The sequence below is a fragment of the Apteryx mantelli genome, chromosome 6 (assembly GCF_036417845.1).
Source record: "Apteryx mantelli isolate bAptMan1 chromosome 6, bAptMan1.hap1, whole genome shotgun sequence".
NCBI classification, from domain to species: domain Eukaryota; kingdom Metazoa; phylum Chordata; class Aves; order Apterygiformes; family Apterygidae; genus Apteryx; species Apteryx mantelli.
In genome coordinates this window covers 29,654,592-29,678,385 of record NC_089983.1, presented here as the reverse complement: position 1 = coordinate 29,678,385, position 23,794 = coordinate 29,654,592, and the positions used below count along the sequence as shown (strand labels likewise).

Sequence of the window (23,794 nt, the reverse complement as noted above, 5' to 3'; positions counted from 1 at the left end):
AATGAAAGCAAGTTTTACAGTGGAAGGCCATAAGCAAATCTAGCCGTAGACATCATGACACATTCATGTGTTATAGGTGAATCATTGCACAAATACTTTTGCTATTTATCTCTTAACATTTTAAATATTTTTTGCCAAGTTTAAACTTGTATGAAGGGATGTATGAAACGTGAGAAGGAGATAGGAGAGCAAATGGGTGAAAAGTGAAGGAACAGAAGAGCAAGCTCTTTATGTTCTCCTTTCCAGAAGAACATGTTTAGAGGTCAGAATAGTCAGCGTAATTGATTCCTGCCAGAGGCAGTAGTAATTTATATCTTTACCCTTGACTTGACTTTTAGCCTGTATTTATTTAGCCATTTAAGTTATTATAGCCATTTCTTTGACCATCTCCTTGGCAGTTTCTTTCATTGTTGCTACTTACACTTCACTTCCTCCACACGTAAAGTCATAATGGCTGGAAATACTTGTGTTAAATGGGTGTCACCGTTTAACTCCAGTTGTTAATGCTTTTTCAATTAAATCAAATGTTGTTTAGATGTATATTTCCTCATGGGGAAGTTTCAACTAAATATTTAAATTGTAATCGTGATTATATGTTAATTGTATGTGACAGACAAATTTAACCTAATTAAGGGTGTTAAGAGAGCCAAATTGATTTTAAGGTGGCCAGTAGATAAATAAAAGGAATTCAGTTCCCTTTTATTAAAGGGGAGAGAGTTCAATGTTCAGAAAAGGAGTTACGAAATGAACAGGCCAAGGTATCATTTCCACAGAGATCCTGTTATTTAATACACCTCTTTTGCTTTTCAAACATCTTCTTTCAAACTGTTTTAGATCAGAATCCCACTGTGTGTGAAGATAGGGCAAAATTTCAATGCCAGTAGTGCTGGTTTTCTCATGCAATGGCCTAGTAACATAATGCAACTCCATCACTCTAGGAAGGAGCGTGTGTCAAAATAACTGTAGAATACCCTTTCCTTCCAATAGCTGCCTTGAAGCAGAAATGTATTTTGTTACGTAGTAAGGTTAGCCTGTGGTCTTTGAGGACCGCAGGTCTTTTGCTTCTGAATAAGTTTTTAGGATTAGTCCTAAGTAGTGTCACATTAATATAATAATAAGAAACAAGGCAATTTGAGGTTAGAGGCTTAAAAATTAAATACTTTAATACATAAATTCTGGATGGATAGCCTTCAGCATGGAACCAGAACTCGGTAGTTTGTTATCTAAGCTCCCTATACTCATTAGTCACCCTCTCCCAAAGGCAGGCCCATAAGTCTTTTAAGAACAGAGCATAGGTCACTCTTTCTCTTAAAACATCTTTCTTTAAAAAAATCTGGTACTGAATGGGTGTCCTGTCTTTTACACTGTAATTTAATGGCTGAAGAACTCAGCAGGACACTGGATGGCCAAATCTGTTGTCCAGTAATTGCTGCCTCTAAGCTATAGCTTCCTAAGAGAGCACCTTAATGTTCTGGTAAGGTAGAGACTGTTTCACTGTGCAGAAAATAATCCAAGATTCATAGTCCAGAGAGAGTGTGCACAAGGTAGCATGCAGCGTATTGTATCGTATTAAACAGCTTTCAGGTGCATAAGCAATCACTCTGGGAATGGGGCCCAACTCTACCTTTCCTTCCCTTTTCCTTCTCAACATGGGCTACAATCATATCCCATTTTTTCTTTCATTTTTGGATACCTCCTTTCAAAGAATACCAAGTTTCAAGCTCCCAGGGAGGCTTAGACATCAAGTTGCTCAGACTTCTAAAATCTCGGTAACTTTTGGATATGTGCAAAAGCAGCCTGTAGATGCCAGGGGAACTTTAAAGTCAAAAAGTGAGACCTTGAAAAAGTATAGATGCCTTTGAAGTTTTTTGACAGGTGAGCAGAGTCTTTTAGGAAAGCGGTTTTGGTTTAAGGACCAGAGAGTCAAAGACAAGAGCGTTGTAGTGGTTTAAAAGTTACCGTTTTTTCAGGTGAAAGCTGCTATTTCTCAACCAACAAACAGTAATTAACCATTTGTGCACCCCTGTTCCATTGCAAGGAGTAGAATGAGCGAGTGTAATCGCTCTTAGTGGTGACTGTCATGTGTTTGCTTGGCGATGGGTACTTGTCCAGATTCCTCAGAGACCCCTTTGATCTTATTTTCTGGCCATAGGGAGTTTGGCACCAGTTCCCACAGCAGAATCAAGAAACCTGTATAAAGGACCAGTGCTCTCTATACATTGCACTCAAGAATCAGGTATCTTCTAATGGGATTCTCTTTCTTGTTTTGTGAATCTTTAACACAAGATTGTGAAGAATCCATCTGAATAATACTGACTGGACAAGTGCTTTCAGATCTGTGCGTTTTTTTCATCTTTGCTCTTCTTACTCTTTCTCTTACTTGCTCTGGCCAGTGAACACTTTAGTTATCATACTAAAACCGGAATAGTATCAGCAAGAGCCCGTGCTGTTTTGTGGAATTTCCCAAAAGCAGAATGTTACAAATTACAAAGCTAGGAGATTGAAAATATAGGCACTAACACGCTGGGTGCTTTTGGGAGACTGAAGTGGTATGATAGATTCCTAGCTTTGGGCTTAGTGCTCCCTCCCCCTCCCCCCCAATTTTAAAGACTTTCCAAGCTCCATACAGGGTCAGTGGAGGTACTGCACCTCCATTGTAATACAGTCGCTATTTGGTATTGAAATGGAAATATCACTATGAAAATGTAAGAAGAACTCTTCAGCTATTTCCACTTTGTGAGAAGTACCTATATGCGTAAAGAGTTCTAGTACAGCATACTGCTAGACACTGGCACACTTCTACTGCTTTTTACTGTGCAAAATATTATATGGGCTGACTTTGCTGTGGTTTTGAAGAGTCTGTGACTATAGTTTTGAAAGATTTGGGTGGGGTTTTTTTGATACACTAATATGGAATTTGTTGCCTCAGGAGAGCAAGTCAAATGAATTTATAAGAGGCTGTGTGCACTGTAATATAGCAACATTTCAGTCGTATGCTTAGCAGAAATTGACTACAGGGATCAGGGAGCAGAGCCGTGTATCTACTATGGGTTGTGGCTGGATTTCTCACTGCAGTGCTTTCCACTGAAGTATCAAATACTGACTATTACCCAAGACAGGATGTTCAAACTCGATGCAGTCATGTATGAGCTCCTCAAGAGCTTTTGCTTCTTAAGAGGTGAATGATCTCCCATATTATAAGACTTAAGACTTCTGTTCTTGTCTTTGCAATGAAATAACATAAAACAATTGTATTATGTATCTCTAATTTCTAGTTTTGGCTTATAAAGCCAAGTTTAAGCTTGCCCATAACTCCCTTCTGCTGCGTAGGTGCTGGCAGACAATGTAAAATGTCAGCAAAGCAGAGCAAATAACGATAATGAACTTTGTGCTGCGCTGGGATGAAACCATAATATTCTGCGGTCTTATTCCTAGGACTTCTATAGACAGACCTCAATATTTACTGAATTACCATTTTAATTAGTCTTGTAGCTTGTCTGTAACCTGGTGAGCCCTTCAGTATTTTTTTCCTAGCTCAGATTCATATGCACACCCTTGTCTTATTGCAGCTTCACATCAGGCTAAAAGTTGGTTGTGCATCAGCCCTCTCATACACTATCACTTTGGGGGTTTTTTTGAAGGAAACTGTGTGTTAGAGGTTGAAAGGAACTCTGGCATGCATAGCAGTCATTGAAACTACTGAATACTAGTCCACGTCTGAAGTTCAGCACAGATCTATGATGATCTACTGAAATGCTGTGCTTATAGGAGCAGAATATAGCAGCTACGTCCCTGAGACTCCCCCTGTGTTAACTAAAAAGATGAAAAGGTGCAGACCAGGGATAGTTCTCTGGCTTCTGAGGCCAACTGATGGGGCACGGTTCTTGTCCACAAGGCTAAGCTGTCCTCCCTCTGCTAAGAACAGGGCATCCTCATTCAAATGGCCTTCCAGTTTTGGCACCTGCTACACCTTGCAACATTGAGGAAAGTGCTAGTTGGCCTGGGTCAAAACTGTGAAGAAATCTGCTATTTGTTAAACAGTATGGCCACTACTTTAGTCTGTGTCTTAGCCTTGTCTCCTCTAATAGTAGTCAGCCTGACATATATTAGTTTCTTGACTAGATTTTTTCTTTTAACATATAATCATAGAAATGTTGGCTGGAAGGGCCCTCTGGAGGTCATCTAATCCAACCTCCTGGTCGAAGCAGAATGCAGTGTTGGCCTGGAATTAATCAGTCCTCAGGTCAGCAGCAGTGATTTAAAAAGTTCCATTTCAATGAGGAATGCAGATTTCTTTTTTTCTGCTTTCAGTGAGGTTTGGCAGTAGTCTTTGGTAAGTCTGTAGTTCTAGGGTGTGTCCTACCTGATAAATCTAGCATTTCATCAATCCTAGTTAAACTTTTTGCTTGGGTAAGCATCTGCACTGCTTGCTTCTGCAGTGCTGTGGTAAGAAGCTCGAGATTGTGACAGGTGTGTGTCCACTGAGCAAGCTCCAAGTGTCCTTGATCTCTCTGTTAGTTAAGAGTACACTTTCTCCTAAATGATGCACAATTCATGTTAAAGTTCTACCTCTGCTGCTAAATTTCTGCTTGAATACTTACCTTTTTAATCTTCTGCTAAAATGCAAGGCTTCTCATTTAGCCATGTTAGGCTTCTCATTTCTTAATATGGGGAGGGGAGAGTTTGGGAGGCATTTCCTCCAGAATTAATAAATAAATAAATAAATAAAAGGTGCATTGCCTAGCAATTAGTGTCTCTGACTGGAATGGGGAATTTCTGAATTCCAGGCATTTCCTGACCACAATATTGGTATATGGTCTTTGTGAATTCATCGCATTTTATCTGTCTGTAATACAGGAATTATCAGATAATACTTTCTTATGATGTCTTATAGGGGTGACATGAACACTAATTAGAGCATGCATATTTGGCACTGGGAACTGGAGTGTTCAGTGTGATTTCTTGTCTTTTAAATCCACCTCTAATAGTGAACATTCCTTCCTCCACTGATGGCCTCAGATATTCATGTCTATGTGAGGGCCCAAGTAAGGATCTCTGAAGAGAAACTCCAATTTCTTTCCTTGTTTGCAATCTCACAATTTAGCACAGATAGGGGCTGATGTCAATGGAATCAGGGATTCCAAGCACCTTGAAAGATCAGACTGTTGCTGTTACAGTTCTCTCTGGCCTGAAGGAGTCTGTGTTTCAAATAAAATTTGTGTACTTCCCATGAAAAGAGGTAACTTCAAAATGACAAAAACACCCCTCAGAAAGCAATCTGATACACATTATTCTAACAAAAGAGCCATCTTCATGGATAGCAAATTAGAGTTTGTCCTATGAGGGCTTTTCTCTTTCCTCTGGTTTCACTGTCTCCTGATACATTTTATCTAATTTCATGCTGAATGGTTGTTCAAGACTGTAAGTGGCAACTAAATAAAAATGACTTTGGAGACTATGACTTGCTACTCTGCCTTTGGATGTTTCAGTGCTTCATTGCTTCTGTTCCTGTTGCAGGTACATGCAACAGCATTGCAGCTATGAGTGGAATTCTAAAGAGGAAGTTTGAAGAAGTTGATGGCTCCTCACCTTGTTCCTCTGTGCGGGAATCAGATGATGAAGTATCGAGCAGTGAAAGTGCTGACAGTGGTGATAGTGTCAATCCATCCACTTCTAATCATTTTACCCGTAAGTATTAAAAGTTGTGTACCTAAATAATTCTTCCTGTTCTTCAAAACAAACTAGATTTTATGGTTAGATAAATGTGATGACGTAAAAATGAACTCCTATACACTACTTTTCATCACTGATCACCTGGTACATTACAAGGAGGTGAGTTATCCTTAACTTACAGATGATAAAATTGACTTTCAGAGAGTTTGTGACTTGCTCGAAGTGACCTAGTAGACTTGTACCCTTTTGCCTTCATGCTGTTGATGTAAAACTATTTGTAAATCTAAAAATTGGAAGCCCCTAACTATTTGCTATTTGAATTTCATAGCTATTTGTAGTTAACCTTTGGAGCTGTCATACTGAAAATATTTCAAACAGGTACTCTAGCAAAGTGTTTTAGGTAAGCTTATTTATTTTTCTTGGATAAGCATAGCGCAGCTGTCAGCTATTTGCAGTACCGTATTGGTGAAAGTTTTTCTTCAAAGCAAGTAATAAAATTTCTTGTATTTAGGAATCAAGGAACATTGTATATTAGGCAAAGAGATACTGATCATTGCAGTAGTTTGTTCTCCACGTTCACGTGGGTATCTCTGTATTCAGCAATTGTTTTGTGTAAGGATAAGTGTTTGCTTTTAAGTTAGCAAAGCTAGGTGGATTATGTGGGCAGCTTATCTATCAAGAATGAATTTGGGGTTTATTATTGTTGTTTATGATATTTGTTGTAGGTGGTTATGCTATTTTAATGGTGGGCTGCATGTTTTAAACAGCTGGGGTTTGAATCCTTCAGTTTTATAAATCTGTCCACTGAAGCTAGTGACTATATAGCTATTCCTTAAGACTGTGGACCAAGCAGCAGGTGAGGGCTCCTGGTCACCACCCATATACAAGGTGATCCTTTTAAGTATGGGTTAGGTTGTGCCTAGAAATTATGCTTGTTGCATGTGATATGAAGGATCTCATAACTGATTTGTCTACCAAATGCTGCTGTGCAGTTTGAGCTTGATCTGGACATGAAGGTCCAAATCATCTTTTGATCTAGTGTGGAACACATCTGTGAAAAGGATTACACAGGCACAGCTTTTCAAATGTGTTTATGTGTAACAATCTTGATGAGATGTATTACATTTAAGATACAGTATTAGTAGGGGGCCTTATTTTATAGAAATGACACAAAGGGATGAGTGACCCAGTAAATCTCATTAGTAGTATTAAGCAATAGCTCAGTGACAATATTATCTGCATGCTGATCTTTCAGCTTTTGCATCTGTTTGGGGCCTTACATGCTTATTCATCATAGATTGAAAGCAGTCCTTTTATATCAGTCATTGTCACCTACACAGAAGACAGCAATTTTATTGTGAATACACAGATAATACGAAGAAGGCTAATAACTCAGAGGCAAAACTTGGAAGATACAATACATGCACGTAACAATAAGCTTTGATTGTAGTTGACACAATAAATATTACAGTTTAGCTTCTGAATAAAATCTTTAAGTGCAAAGTGAAACTGTAGCATTTCAGAGTATTATGATGAATACAACTGGTATTTTTGACCAGAGTAATAAATGTCTGTCTGTCTGTCTATCTATCTAACAATTTATAAAAATTAAAAAAATATATAAAAATAACATTTATACATACATATATATCAGCTGGCAATATGGAAATATGAAGAGTAAATTGTTTGTATGTGCTTCGATACTACTTTTTACAAAGTACTGTCTTTAATATAGATGCAATGGCCTAAATCCCAAGAAATCAGTACAGAATATTCACAGTTTTATATAAAAGTGATTTGGGAAGAAAGGAATTGAATGAGTGGCCTTGGTGTATGTTTTGAATAGGCAAGTCTCAGGGTCACCAGCGAAATGACTTTTGGAGACTGGTGTATGACTGAAAGTGGCATCTTTCAGAGTCTGACGTTCTGCTTTGCTATTACTGTATGCAGTGCATTTGGAGGGGTTTGATAACGGTAGTAATTTTTTTTATTGGTAAGAAAATAGAGAACGTTGATGCTCAGGTGGAATACAAAATGGAAAGATAGTTTTATCCCCACTTACTTACTTGCATCTTACATCCAGATTCTCTTCCAATCTGCATCATTGTTTCCTAGCTTTACCAGACACACTAATTTAAGCCATGTTACACCTGATGAGAAAGATTTTGTTAACTAATGGTTAAGGTGGTACAAATGAGCTTTTTGAGACTTTTTCTTCTTTCTTAATATTAAAGTGTGTTAGTTATTCATATGTTCACACAGTCAATCTCTACCAGTTGAGCAGTGTTAGAAAAATTGAGATCACTAGTTTCCAGCTAGCCTTAGACACATCTGCTAAGAGCAACTCTGTTCTAAAAAGGTAAGTCTTGATGATGATGTATGCTAGTAAAAGCTAATAGGTGTATGAAATAGAAACTACTCATGTTTTAGAAAAGATCTTAATTCCTTTCCCATTTAAAGTAAATATAAAGAGTAATATAAATGTTTTTCTTGTTTTGCCAATTAAATATGATTTATTTTTAGATACTTGATAAATGCTGATAGATTTTCAACTTGATAAATGCCTCCTTCTAGAAAAAAAAAATTATATTCAGGTGGCTTTTTTTTTTTATTCTATTCTGTTTACATTTTCATGGAAGAGACTTCATGCCCCTTATCCTGGAAAGAATACATTTTAAATGGAGAATTCATGAAGTTTTTATACACATAGAAAATTTGTTTGCATTTTGGTTCATGTCAATTGGTTGACATTAGTTATGTGTGTTTGGTTGTATTCTTCTCAGGACAAGAACACTTTTATTTTTATGTTCTTAGATTTTTTGATTTGTAAATTTTTAAAATAATATTATTTGAAAAACCTATTTTGAGTTCTATTTTTAGTGATGAAAAGTGAGCCGATCCTACTGTGGTACTTGGCCCTGTCTTGTGGAAGCAATAAATACGTGGAAATAGTACTTCTCGTAATCTTATATGTATGTCATGTTGTGCATTTTACATATGGAGTAAGTTTCCTTTCGCTCTTTAGTAAAATGCAACCTTTAATGCCCATCATCCAGTCTGTGTATTAAAAGATAACCTTGATGAGACAGGAGGGGTTTGCCTAGTGCCAGGAAGGGTGCCTGATACAAAGATGCTTCTCTCTTGTTTGAAATAGCTTTGAATCATAGCACCAGCTAATTAACTAAGGCAGCAGAGAGACGTTTTCTCTCAGTGGGGAGACCATTGCCAACTCCAGGCACTCTGAATGTACATTACTATTGCATTTCAAAAAAAGTTTGTATATTCAAGAGTACAGTCCAGTGTTGTATAAACAAGGTTGTACTCAGTGTGTTATTTCACTTACTGCATGAATACACAGGTGTCTTACAGAGCTGCTGCACTAGAGCTCTCCTGTAAGTGACGCTTATTTGAAAACTGCGTGCAGGCGTTCTGTTATGCAATAAAAAAAATTGTTAGCAATGTACATTAAAATACATTTTGTTCATTCTTTAGGCACATTCAACTACTGAAATAAGAGATAGAAGCTTTCCTATCCAGAATATTCAAATGAGTACTTTTAAGGGCATATGGAAAGAAGGAGTTCTGTGAAACTCCTTCAGGACAGTAAACAGACTGAAAATAGCCCGTGCAGAAGAGCTGTAGCTAGCACTCTTTCAGTGCATCAGCAAGCATGCAGTGTGTATAAACCTATTAGAACAGCTGATGCACCTTGTATTTAGGTAACCCTTGAAATGCTACCTGGTGGGTCAGATAAGCAAGAATGCTTCAGCTATCCCGCTCCATTAGCCATTAAGTTCAGTTTAACTTGCCAGCTAAACTAGGCATATGGCTGCTGTGGATCGTGCAAGTGGGGCAGAACCAGAAGGTGGCTTTAATCTGAACAATTATCCCTGCAGGGTGGTGACAGAAAATACATGAGTAATATGTCCCTAAGTGCTATCCATTGTGATTATTACACAGAGATAACTACCTAGGTTCTTTAACCATATATCCATTTAAACAAATCAAGACAGCAGTAAGAAAAATCTCTTAGCCCAAGTTACACATATCTTTTTCTGAGTCATGAAATTAAATTACAGTGTGCTTCAGGCAAAGTATACTGCTAAATAAAGTGGTTGTTGCTTTCTGCTTCAGAGCTTTCAGTTGATTTGGGGTTAGTCCAGTATATATTTATATAAAATACAAAGTGCTCCATAAAGCATAGATAACTGTTACAAGGTTCATAACCAAAAAAGAAAAAAAAAAGTTGCTTTCTCTTGGTCGGGTAGGTGTGTACATCTGCAGGTTTTTAATTCTCCTGTCAAATGGTGATCAAGCACCTTCATTATCAGACATTATCATGACAGATATAATCCTCACTGTCTCTTTTACTTACTTTCCTCAGTCTGTTGAGATCATTTCAGTTTCATTCAGCAGACCACTAGTCAGACCACAGATTTACCTTGATAGATGCCAAAGCATATTCAAAGCATTACTAACCAGTCTGCTTACCTGTCCCATTTCACAGCCCCACATCCATATCAGAAAGGGGGATGTTCATCTTCAAATAAGAGTCCAAATGTGCAGTCTATTATTAGTCAGGACTAAGAATATTTGTTCAAACCTTCATATATGTTATTAGTCAGGCCTGAGAATATTTGTTCACTTTTTCTTGTGGGAAGGGGTATGTAGGGTGGTTGTACACCCAAGGTCATTTCAGCTCCTTTTAATTGCCCTGTTGAGACAGGGCACCCTATCAGCTGCCCGGCAGGTTTTCTTTGGCAGTTGCCATACAGGATATCTGTACAACTCTGTGGCAGTTTCTACAATTGTGTGCACTGATGGACACTGGATTCCATGTTGGTGCCTTGCAGAGATGCCTATCCCTAATAAATGCTTGATCTGTTTTTCTGGTAAAGAAAAATATCCAAATATAAGTTGCAGAATTACATGCAATTGAAAGAGCTGTGAAGACCTCATTAGGTCCAGCCTTTGGTTCTTTTGTTTTGGTGAAAACTCCCTACACCAAATTAATCACAGATGAGTCTCCTAAGGAATACAATTTGAGGAGCTGCCTTTTTCCTCTGTCATTTTGACTTCCATGTAGTGAAGCTGAAACTTTCAGGCTAATGAAGTTATTACAGAGGCTTCTCAGGCAGGTAGAATCTCCAACACTAGCTCATCTGAAAAGATGATCCTCATAATATAATCTTCATCAACAGGAGGCAGAACTATCACATGGTCTAGTGGATATCCTTCATCAGTTATCCATATCTTGCATAACAGTGCCATTAACAAGGTTATCCTACAGCCAGCCAGCCTTCTCTCTATATTATCATACATCCTGTTGTTCTGCTAATTAGGGTGGCTATGGTAGTAGCGATACTCTCTTTAAGAGTATTGGATGCCTGAAATTCTTTATTAATGTGGCTGGTCAATAATGGGTTCTGAGAAAACCCTTCAGTCTCAATAAATATTCCCTCCAGCTTTTGCTTTCACCTTTAAAAATACCAGAAGGATTCAAAAATACAAATACAGCCCCACTGCATTTCTTTCCATATGCCCTTAAAACTACTCATTCAAGTGTTCTAGAATCGCTAACAAGTTGAGATTGTCTTGTCTGTGTGGTCACTTCGAATTTTGAAGAATTGTATCAAATCCTTTGAAATCATTAGGATAGTCTAGATTCTCTTACATTATGCAAAAGATACAAGTTTTATTTGGTGTGAGGTCGATAACATAGGGCATTACCTGAGCTTTGAGTTTAAACTGTGTGTTTAATTACTGGTTAATGGTAGAAATCTAAAGAAGTGAGACACAGTGATGCTGGTTTATTATGGGAAAACACTTAAAGGGTGCAACTATATGTAGGCATTCTTTTTTCATGACCACTTGAATTATTTATATTGCCTGCAACCAGGCGTGGAATTTCCTTGTTAATGAGGAATACGTTCTTACTGTTATTTGTTGACTCGCCTTATGAAATGCAAACAGGTTGAGGATTCTCTTTTTTTTTCATTTTAAAAGTTGTGGGTTCATCCAGGCAGTAAACAAGAAGTGCAAAGAAATTCAGTGAAGTGTGGTGCAATGTTTTAGCTTAAATAGTCATGCAAAATGGTAGGGCAGGATATGGCACGAGAGAATCTTGCCTGCTGTCTTTCATTGGGAGCAATGACTATTGTAGAGGGAGTTTTTCGAAAAAGAGAAAGAGGGATTAGGAGGCAGGCTCCCACTGATTTTTAGAAGGGTTTATGTGACTAATTCTATTTCTCTGGTTTTGAGAATTTTTCCTATAAATTAGTGCACTTCACACATTATACAAACAGAGGTACAGGTTTTTCCTTAAATGATGTTTTTTTGGTCTGAAATAACTCGTAAACAAAAATTCTGCATTGAGAATGTTTATAACAGATATGCAAAATAAGTTTGAAAATGTGAAGACGCGGCAGCTAAATGGGTAGTTGTATCAGACGGATAATTGCAGAAGTCACCCGTAAGATGGGAGAAAGAGGTAGACCGTAGAGCCTTAGGAGAGTTCAATGCATGCAATTGCTATGCACGGGTGTTCCTGCAAGGATACATGGTGACAGCTTTCCTCCTCACACTGTCAGAAACTAGGGCCAGGGTCAGAAATAATCATCCAAGAAACAGCAGCTGGCATTTAGAGCATTTAGAGGAAATGGTGAGGCAGAGAGCAGTTAACCGTCTCCACTTCTCCCTGCAGGCTGATTATATTTGCAGAATGGAGAAGCTGGACTGTTATGATGAGGAATGTCACAGAAAAGTGTTCCAGAGATAAAGGATGATGATGAAGGAAACTTAAAGCTTTCATTGAAATTTTAGCAGTAAATTTCCAGCTTTTGGCTTGCATTCAAAGAATTTGACATTTCTGTAAAATTTTAAACAAAACTCTGACAGAATGTTTAAACATTAAATGAAAAACATCTCCTATTCATGTCAAACTCCTCTGTGAATTAGTACTTTTCAAAAACCTTTTCAAATATGACATAAATAAATCTAGCACTAGGCAAGCGTTCCCACTGAGCCACTCCTGTGAGGGGAGTGTAGTTGTGACCTTACCTGAGAGGAAGGCACCGGAAGGACGGAGCAGCAGCACGCTGCCGGAGCAGGGGTTGTTCCTCAGCACTGCCCCCGTCCTGCCTCACTTCCACTCCTCTACTTACTTTTTCCTGAGTGCACAGTTCCCTTAAAGACTTTCAGGTTCAAAGTTCCTTCAGAAAATACCTTCCTGCCCTCAAATGCATGTGTATTTTGGGGAGGGGATATAGTATGTCATTGTATTGCCTCTTAATGTGGATTTCTAAGCATATAGGAGAAACATTTAATTTTTAAGGGGTTTAAATTTGTAGATTTAGTGTATGGAGACTAGTAGAAATTTATCTTTTGGGAGGCACTGGGAAAAAGGTGGAAGCAGTTTCTGGAGTATGCTCTTTTCCCCAGTTTTTGCTTTCTAGGAAGACTGCTAAGCAAGCCGGCTTTTGTAAGTGATGTTCTGACCTGGATTACCACGATGTATTAGGCTTGACTGTTCTGTATTGTTAGATTTGATTAAATACTGTGTGGGAAAGTCATGGAGCAGGTGCAGAATGGTGTTAATCCTCCTCACCATACTGGTTCATATGGTATGTAAAAAGCAGACAAACAGGATAGTAGAGTTTAAGAAAAGCAGCACTTCCCTCCTGTCAGAGACAGAGTTTTAATCAAAAAGGCTGCTTCCTGCAGTTTTTTTCAGCCTTTTGAAATTTTCACGTGGCTAAGATCTTTCTGTGATGGTGGCAATGAATTGCTTTGCCCTCATTGATGCCAGAGTGCTAGTAATCTGCTGCGTAGCCATATGGTTCACATTTATTTTAATGTGTCTTTGACATCAGGAGAATAGCTGAGACAGCAGAAGAAAGTGCTTATGTTTTGGAGTTTGGCCAGAACTTAGATTATTTATGTTTAGTAATCAAAGAACTACCAGTTTTCTCAGTAGAAGTGGTTTGAAAAACATTATGGGCTTAACATGTCATTCCTTTCAGGATTTTATAAAATTAGGAAGCATGCTTTGCATTTTGTAGACAGTGATACAGCTATAGAGGGATCCATTCCCAGTTGTGGGGTTCTGGATACTATTTTGGCAGCTCAATGTGCAGAAGTAAATACTCTATCTTTCCAGGTTTTTCACTGCTGTGGTTCCACTGACGTCTGTAAGGCACAGAGAACAAAATGAGAATGTTCGGAGGCTGATCAAGTGTGAATGCATAGTGCGTCGTATGTTAGTGCTGAGAGGTATTGAGGAAGACTTTGTTTCAGTCTGCCAGTACGTTATTTCTGCTGCTTACCTATTTCATCAGTTATAGTTTATTCATATAGGAATGAGACTTGGATGTTTTTCAAAGATATACCAGACTACTAGGCTAAACTCTGATATGTGTATAATATTGATTTTCCCTTTTGAAAATTTACTTTTCTTGGGACTGGGGAGTGGGCCCATGATTGAAGTCTTTTACCAAGATATAAGAAATATGTTAACCTGAGTTTTTCAAACGTGGAAAGGGTTGGATTTTTGTATTTGTTTTTTTGTATTGCATCTTTCATTTTGTGTCAAATCTATGCTTGCTTACAACTAGTAGTTCTGTAAAAAAAAAAAAAAAAAAAAGTATTTATCTATTATTAATTATCTATTTATTGTATTTAATGCTTATAAAAAGGTAATCTCAGAAACTCACAAATATATAGTTACGCTCAAGGAAGAGGGCACAAAATACAGCTTGAGATGGAGAAGGAAGGGGGCCGCAGAACCAGCTGCAGGACTGTACACCAGCCGTGGGAGTGGGCGCTGGCTGGGGAGGTTGGTGGGCACACGGCACCTGCCGTTGTCTCCCCCACACCTTCCTGACATGCTGGGAGCATGGTTCGTTTACTGGGGGAAGGGCTAGCGGAAGCAGCCCACCGCAGCGCACAGAGGTCATCAGTAGGAATCCTCTGCTGCTAGCTTTCTACTCCATGCTTTGCGAATCCCTTGGTATGGGGCAGGGAGAGCCAAATTAAGACAGGAAAGAAGGGGGCACAAGTTCAGAAGTTGGAGAGCTTCTGATACATAGCTTTAAGTAACCTGTGGAAAATGAGTTAGTAATGAAATTCTAATCTGTAGTAACCTTCAGTCCCCCAATGACATATAAAATGAAAAATAAATTTCATTTGTAATCTGCAAAGTAAATACAAAAAATCTTAAAATTACAAGCCTATCGGTATGAATATGGTGATGACAACCATTATTTCAAAGAAATTTAGCAGCAGGACTTGGTGTTTTATTCCATATAATTTGCTGATGAACAAAAACCTCTCATATTTTCTGACTTCACATGACTTGAATGGTTCTCGTTTTTCTTGCCTTCCTCATTGATAAGAGTGACTCTCCAAAGCCAGAAAGTGTTTCCTCACTGACTGTGTGTTTTGGTCAGAGAATTCTAGCAAAGATAAATGCTTTGTGCAGCAGACATTAGCCAGAATGAATTGCCAAGTTAAAACTGCTATTCATATTTGCCCTTCTCCTGTTAACTGTCAATAGACTGGTGAGCTATGCAACACGGTAGCCCAAATGAGAAAAGAACAGCAGCCACGGAAGCTATTTTACATAGTTTTATTTAAGGCTATTGTTGTATTTTTTGCGATAGGTGTATTTCTTTTTACATTGATACTTTCTGCAATTTTTACTTTAAATTTTTATTTTTGGATTATCTTTGAAAAATGAATTAGTGGGGCCTCCTGTTTCATGCAGACATACAAGTCACACTGAGTCTAGATAAAAACAGTTTAATGCACTCGATCAAGTAACTATAAGCTTTAAAAAAATCTAAGGAATTCAGTCTTTCTGGAAAGGGATCCATAAACTGTCTTGTATGGCATTAATGTTTGTCAGTGGATGATAAAAATCATACTTTGCATTTAAATAAATAAAGTGTTATTTTAAATTACAAACATTTTAATATAAACAATAGTAATAAAAGATATGACTTGGTGGCTCAATGCAGGAGATGGTTCCCAACTATATCTGTAGTTCACCTCCTCCTGAAACAACCATAGTGATGTTTGTGTGTTTATTTTTAATCATTTCACAGTTCATCTTCTAATATCTACTAGACCACAGGTTGAGCTTTACTGAGTCAAGCCTTAATCTGTGTAATTTGGAAGGGTAGCTCGCATGTGTGTGTGCGTGCATGTATATATACATACATATATAAATCTATGTACATACGTATGTATGTACATGTGTGCATTCTTAGCAATATATATTGCTATGTCTTGCATGGTCTGCAATTGAGAAACAGATTGTATTGCATTAGATGAAGCTTGTTGGGTGTTGGTGTGTGGCGTGGTGAGCAAAACACTGAAAGAAACCTCAGCTTCTTGAATTACTGCTAAGCAATTTCCTGTATTCTGTACTACAGTTATACTGTGGATGACTGAAAAAAGGACCTTACTGAAATACTGAAACCTGAAGGGCTGTAACTAAAATACTTAATATCTTGTATTTAGGCACTGTAGATTTCTGTAAATCTCTGGCTCGTCATACAGATGTTCTTAAATTTTGGAATTGCTGGAGAGTCCTTAATAGCCAGAGAAGTGCATAAGCCAGGAATCGTGCATACCAAGAAATGGCAAAAATATCCTACATAGTCATGAAATAATTATAACTGTTGTGGATAAAGAGCATTGTTATGAGAGAGAGACCAGTAGTTGAGAAAAAGATGAAATAAAGGCATTCTGCTGTATGTGTGTGCATGCACATCATGAACAAAGATAACAAAAGGGCAAGAACAAAGGGTAGGTTTTGTTTCTCCGAAGAGTTAACCATGCTTGGGTTAAGAGTTTTTTTCCATTAAAAGAACACAGATGATAATTTTTCCAAGATTGCTTTGAAGTCTTTGGGCCTGATCTTTAGTTTGTTTACAGATGATTCTCAGTTTCCATAAATAATCTGTGTTGCAGATTGCCTATGCTGTGGCTGTTAGCTCAGGTTCAGCGTTGCATGAATGTGGCGATGGTGTGTCTAGATACAGGCCTCGATGCACAGCAGCTGCTTTTGCATAGCAAAGCCAGGGAGCTAATACACCCGACAGGATCAGCCTTGCTTCCGTGAGGGGCCAGGCCAGTTGCAAGCAGGTTGTTAATTCGGGCTCAGCTCTGCTCAACCCAGAAACTGAACCACTCAAATGTCAAGTGCCAAAACTCAAAATTTCAGCTGTTGGTATCATTTCAGATGACAAATTCTAACAATGCTTTTTGAAGATATATATGTCTGAAGAAGTTGTTCAGTTATAGTGACCTTTTCTGAGACAGTTCTGTACCAGTAATTATGTTCTTAAGAATATCATCTTTCCCTCTGGTCATAGATACATTTTATGCATTGCAGTACTTAAGTATTTATCAAAAGTATTTAATTCCATGTATTCTTAAACCCTATGCCTAAAAATTATATTCACTGTTTAAATATGTGACAGTGGAATGTTTTTTCCCTTTATGGAAGTATAGCAGACTTAGGTATCAGACTTATAATGTAGATATACATTAAACATCATGTGCAATCCATAGGACAGTTTTAGATGATGATGAATATTTATATTCCCACTGGCATCCTCTCCAGCCTCAAACTGGTAGACCCAAGACAGTGGGGGTTCATTTCCAAAAATCACCTTTCAGTTCCTATTGGCAGTACGTATGCAGCAGATGCTGGAACGAGTCAGTATCAGCCCTTTTGCACACTTGATAATGGCATTCACTGATACCACTTGTTGCACAGGCAGATGGCATGTAAATACCTTTTTCTGAGGCTGGCCAAATAAGGAAGTCTTTACCAGATCTCTTCCAGAAAAGTCTGGTGATTACACTCTCTTTGCTTAAGTTTTTAAGTTGCAGGCTCTTCCTTCCCTGCAAAACCTTTTGAAACTGTCTCCAGAAAGGCACACAAGCCAGTTAATGATCTGTGTACATCACTCCAGAAGGAGCCTGCTGGTGGATTAATGTCAGCGAATTTTTTCTGGATCTATGTTCATGTTTTCTGATATATCAGAAAATATATGTCCTATGTATCCTTTTGCTCTGTCATCCTTTCTGCTCTGTTTGGTCAGCAAAGTCCCCAGCAGTAATTATGACTGATTTGACCCTACTATTTAAGGTATTATGCATGGAAAATAACATATACCTCTGACTCTTGATAAGATGATCTGAGAATTTGAATTTTGGTTGGCTTGAAGTAAAAGGGCTTAATGGGTTATAGAGAGCTTTGTCACTGATGTTGAAAATGTTTAACATTTTCATTGAATATCTACTTTTTTTGAGAGGGAGAGATCTCTGTAAAGCAGTCCTCTGCTCAGAGGTTTTAGGAAGTGTAGTAGAACAAGAACAGAGTGCCTTTTCAGTGCCAGCTCTGTGCAGTTGAGTGTCTTATACCGTGCTTCCTTGTGGGCCCTTTGTTATCGAGGTGGTTGCAATTCTTCAGTCCCCTCACTGATGGCAAGCTGATTGTGTCTTCAAAAACAAGGCAGAGCTGAACATCTCTAATCTATGTTTCTGGGTAACCAAATAAAATCTTATAATCTTCTGCAGTTCCTGCCTGCTCTGTTCTTGAAAATAACATTCTCATAAATATGAATATATTCTGACTATTTCCTAGCAGTAACATAGAAGAGATGACTACAGAATTATTCGTAGAACTTTAGCTCTTCCCTCTAATGAGCTCCTGGGTGACATGGAAGCAGAACCAAAAGATAGGATGTCTTTCAGAAAAAAACAACTGCATGTAATCTGAGGCCTCTGAATGTTTACATGCTTGCTTACTTACACAGATTATCATATAATTTGCTTGACTAGGAACTACAGCTTTAATAAATAAAAGTATGAACTTCAATGACATTTGCAACAACGCACATCAGCTCTTGCCCTGTCTTCATTCCAGTTGTATAGTGCTGGGCTGATAGTGCTGGTCATTTTGCAGTTACAGTATCCCAGTATTACCTTGAAGTTCATCTTAATTGCATTTTAACACAGTTTTTGTCAGTGATAATAAAAAAAACCCTTCAACTTTGGCATTGATAATTTATTCACTAAAAGTGATAAAAAATATAAAGAAGTTGAGGAGATGCACAAACAAGTTCTGTAAGACAGTTCATAAAAACTACAGACTCCTGGAGAGAGATTGCTGACTTAACATATAGGCATAAAGTTAGCATGTTGTGTGCAGTGATGTATTACAACTGTCATTCTGAATTTTGACAAAGCACCTGCACACGTGTGCACTCCCCTTCCCCAAATGACATACTGGAAAAGCTTATTCATGTAATCTAATTTTTACCGTAGATTACATTCTTTTTTTGGATTGGAAATAGTTATATCACACAGTCTTTTTCCGAAGTTCATTTAACTATTAAAATTAGTGTTTAGATTGTAAATAAAATTAAAGTTGATTTTTTTATATATAGAAAGAAAGTAGTCTAATACAACTCTTCCATGAAAAGGATGACAGATATAAAACAGAGAAGTTTTATTACAGCATTTGGTATTCCTGCCAGTAAGCAAAGATGTCAGGGAAATCCAATAGCTAAGGTCTAAAACAAATTTCTTTAAATTTAGACCTTATGTAGTAGATAATGAAGTTCACAGATAAAGAATCAAAGGCATTAGTATATGCAATTTATGGGCATATTTACCTTCTGTTTCATCCAGAAGCAGACAGTTTTTGTTTTCTTTGTGATTTAACCTTCTTTATTTTCTTTCCTTTAATATTTTACCATAGTATTATCTCTCATCCTATTTATGGCTGGTTCTTTCACGTGGTAAAAATGCTGCTTGCACTTTGGTAGCTATCAGTATTGCCTCCCAAATACGGGCAAGATGCAATTGAGATTCAAATAATATCAACACATTACATCAGATATTGGATACATCGCAGAATGGTTCAGAAGCCTCCTTCGCTAGGAGCAGGACTTTTTAATATGCACTTTCCTGTGTAAAAGAGCATATAGGCAATGGAGTTTCTGGCTCAAAGAGTGTTCGTTTTCATTCCAAATTGAAAGAGAATATCAATATCAAAATTACCCCATCTTTCAGATTCTATTAAAAACTTGGTTTTATTAAAGGTAACAGTTTTGTTTTGAAAATGCGGCATATATGAAAAATAAGAGTACATTAAATCAGTATTTAGTATTATACAAAATTGACACATCCCTATTTTCTCCCCTCCAGTAAAACCTTCCTATAAATATTTTTGACAGGCTCTGTTGATATGAGATTTGCTTAAATTTGAATGCAAGTTTAAATATACCTGATATCTATCTATTTGATTCTGTCTTTTGATTCTTCTATGTACATCCTACATCCTTTTTGGAAAGCAATTGTATCACTGAGAACATTTATATGAATGTAGGACCTCTGTTTATTGATATGAAATCTAGCACACCTTCAGCATATCTGAAGAAAAGCATGTTATTTATTTAACAAACCATAATTTTAGCTGTTTAGCAGTATTTAGTCAAATAATTATTTCAATGTTATACTGAACCCAAAATATTTTTATGTTAGTGAGGCATGCCAACAGTAGTTTGGTTACAGGAATATATTTTCTAATATACTTTTTTCTTATATAGTTAGGTAGATCATACTAATTTTTGGACAGAATTTCTGTATGTAAAAGTTGTTTTTTTTCTACATTTCTGATCATTATCATTTTGCTACATAATATTATTGAGAATGAACTATTTTTTAACTATGACAATAAGCCAAACCTGTTTCAAAACCAGGGCTGAAGGCCAAGTGCTTCCAGTCTCTAGTGCAATTCTAGACCAATGCTGTACATCATGTTGTACCTTACTGCTTTTATAAAATGGTTCCAACTCTTTCAAAAGTGATCAGGCAGTTTTTAAATAATTTTACTGCCTGAATTCTGGCAATTAGGTCTCTCATTTGCACCTGCTCAAATGTTGCATCTAAGCTGCAAAATTGTAGCTTATTATCTACTTTCTCAACATCCTATTGTCATTTTGCAATAAATCAAATAAATCAGGTTGCTGGCGCATCTCAAAAATCAAGGAATGTCTCACATTTCTCTAAAATTTGTGTCTCTTATTTTACTCTAAGGGCTCACCACTGTTACCAGTGAGAAACAATATATCGGTATCACTGGAAGGAGTTACTAAATGTCTGTACAAAAATAATAATATTTAAAGGTTAAAATGTCACATTTATTTTTAAATAAATCCATTTTATATGAAACTGCATATATGTATAAGAAAAACTGAGCAAGAGAGATGAATGTATGGGGAGTTAGAAAATAGAAAGGACTAGATTTTTTTTAAATCAAAACTATACATTATAGTGAGTATACATACATATATACACACACACACACATGTATTCAGTGGATGGCAACAGAAATACGGATGAAGGGAAAGAAAAAGGAAGTCAATCTGATTTTTAATCAGCATTATTCATATATTATCATTCTGTGATGGTGATGCTATGAATTTCTGAGACAGTCTGAAACACTAAATATATTGCCTTTATAGTTTTTCTAACACTAATTGCTCATATTCAAGAATATAAGATAGGAATCTTTTCCTCTAATATGATCCAGCGCTATGAAGATCTAGCTGTAGATCTCTGCAGCTGTAACCTTCCTGACAGAGTAATAATGGAGTATATAGCTCTGTGAGGGACATTGGTCCGCTGTTCTCCTGCCGCCTGTTGTAGGTAGTGTCATTGTGTTCACTGGGTGTGAAGAGGTGCAGTCACTATCTTTGAGGTGAGGCAATAAAAGAAGTTCCTTTTGCTAGGCTTTATTTGCTGCCTTGGTGAAACAGTAACACATTATTAAAGTGCTGTGGGAAAGCCCAATTGTCCTGGCCAAGAATTTCTGTTCTAAAATAGATGATGATGTTCATGGTTGTATCAGTTTGTAATGGCTTCTAGGTTTGCCTATACCATAAATATTTCAGCTCTTATCTCCTCATTTGGAGTGCACTACCCCGAACTTTAGCATAATCAGGTATTATTAAGGTATGAAGCTACTCAAGTGACAAAGTATTTGCTTATATGACTACAAGTTATCATAAATGCAATCTGCTTCTGTTCTAGCTTCTTCAATCCTGAAGAGAGAGAAGCGTAAGAGAACAAAGAATGTCCATTTCAACTGTGTTACTGTGTACTACTTCACAAGAAGGCAAGGCTTCACCAGTGTTCCCAGCCAAGGGGGAAGCACATTGGGAATGTCCACTCGCCACAACAGCGTGCGCCAATACACGCTTGGAGAGTTTGCAATGGAACAAGAGAGGCTTCACCGAGAAATGTTAAGAGAGCATCTAAGGGAGGAGAAACTTAATTCTCTAAAATTAAAGGTAAAAATTCCTTGGAGACTTTGATCCCTGCCTCACGCACTTAAATGGGCAGTGATAGGGTCATATGGACCCAATTGGTACATTTTAAACGAACCCCCTTCCTTGCAATCCACTCTAATTTCAATGGAAATACTGAATTTTCCTTTTTTATTTTACTGAAGATATATTTTTGTTTGATAATACCTAGTACTGGTGTAGCTATTTTTATTGTGTACCTCAAAGAGCTTTTCAGGGAGGTGGTTGTTTATTCCCTATTTTCTATAGATAGGAAACAAAGGCAGAGAGACAGTGTAACTGAGCCTTGAACAGGGTGTCCAGCAGAAGTCTAGAAGCACCAGAAAGAGAATGAGTCTTCTGAGACCTTGCATGGTGCCCTATTAGGCAAGAGATGGTAACATCATGGTAATAAGTACAGGAAGAGAAACAGCTTCTTTTCCTGGCTAACTTAAGCAAATTTGGCAAAAAGTAAGAAACAGTTATACTAATTTTTTAATGTAACAATTTATAAGATCATATATCGTGTTATTACCAGCATGAGTGTTTAATATTTCACAAAAGGGCGATTAACCATCTATATCAGTTCAGTTGGTCAGAACTGGAGATACCAAGTGATATCAAATCCACACTATAGATTTGAAGCTGGCTTTTTAAATATAGCAGAATAGAGAAGATAAACTGTGCATCTGAGGAGAACAAATAGAGGAGAAGATTATGTTCTTGAAAGTGTCCCTTGTGTCTTTTTCAAACTGATGACAAAACTTCCGTTTTTGTAATATTTTTGGTGAGTGAAATATTTCCTGTATAATTGCTTGTCCCCCATATATTTTGGGCTTTTTTTCAGGTGAATCCTGTAATTGAACATTTTTTTGAATTGTAGCCAAACTACTGTGCTTCACAGCCCTTTTGTGATATTATATCTCTGTTTCAGACACTACTACGGTTGCCCAAAGTAAACTGTCATCCACCCAGTTTGAGAAATGCCTTTTAGCATTTTTCCCACAGGTCTATATCTGAACTCCTGAAGAAGTGCATATGACTCTTATTATTGTAATTACTTTTTTCAGTCTCCTAATTGTTTTTTGTTTGAATAGCTAAATAGATTCTTAAATAGTTTATAAAAATTCAGCTGGCATAATAAAAACAAACAAAATCACTCAGGACAAGGGGAAATTGAAGACGGATATTTGTATGGGTTGGAAGTGAAAGGCTGAGTAATATTAATTTAACCACTGAATAGAGAGACTATACCTCTAAATGTCTTGCATCGCAGGATCTTCAGAGCACTGTATGTGAATTGAGCTGTGTCAGTGTAACCAATGACTCTGCACAGATCCCTTGGCAGACTTCCAGGACTCAGTTCAGATCATATATTCCCCAGAAATACAGATAGAGGATGAAATGGAGAGAGGGAGGAATCCCCAGTGGAGTGAGTAAAGAATAGTAAGGCATGCAAATATTTCATTTTTCCTTTTCTATTTATTGGGAGAAAGTTAATCAAGAAAAATCACAAATCCTATTTACCTCTAAAGACTGGATGAGGCCTCTTAGCCTTCATCTACACTGAGTATAGAGCTTGCCTCTGTGTGCTTTCATAATTCGCCTCCTGTCTGTGATGGATCTTCTTTCTTCTTTCAATTACTTCACTCCAGCCCACTCTTTTTTTAAAACAGAAACTCTACTTTCGGCTCCTCTTCCAAACACAATGCGTTCTTCCGTCTGCCCTGTCATATTTTCCCATGCACCACGAA

The 23,794-nt window shown here is 37.4% G+C and overlaps 1 protein-coding gene across 1 annotated transcript in view; it reads left to right on the top strand.

Moving 5' to 3' along the window:
- Positions 1 to 23,794, top strand: part of CSRNP3 (cysteine and serine rich nuclear protein 3) — a 113,037-nt gene that overhangs the window by 71,085 nt on the left and 18,158 nt on the right. Inside the window, exons 3-4 of the mRNA XM_067298540.1 lie at positions 5,518 to 5,688; positions 21,787 to 22,046. Of these exons, the coding sequence (XP_067154641.1) occupies positions 5,518 to 5,688; positions 21,787 to 22,046 (431 nt within the window). The remainder of the gene's footprint in view (positions 1 to 5,517; positions 5,689 to 21,786; positions 22,047 to 23,794) is intronic.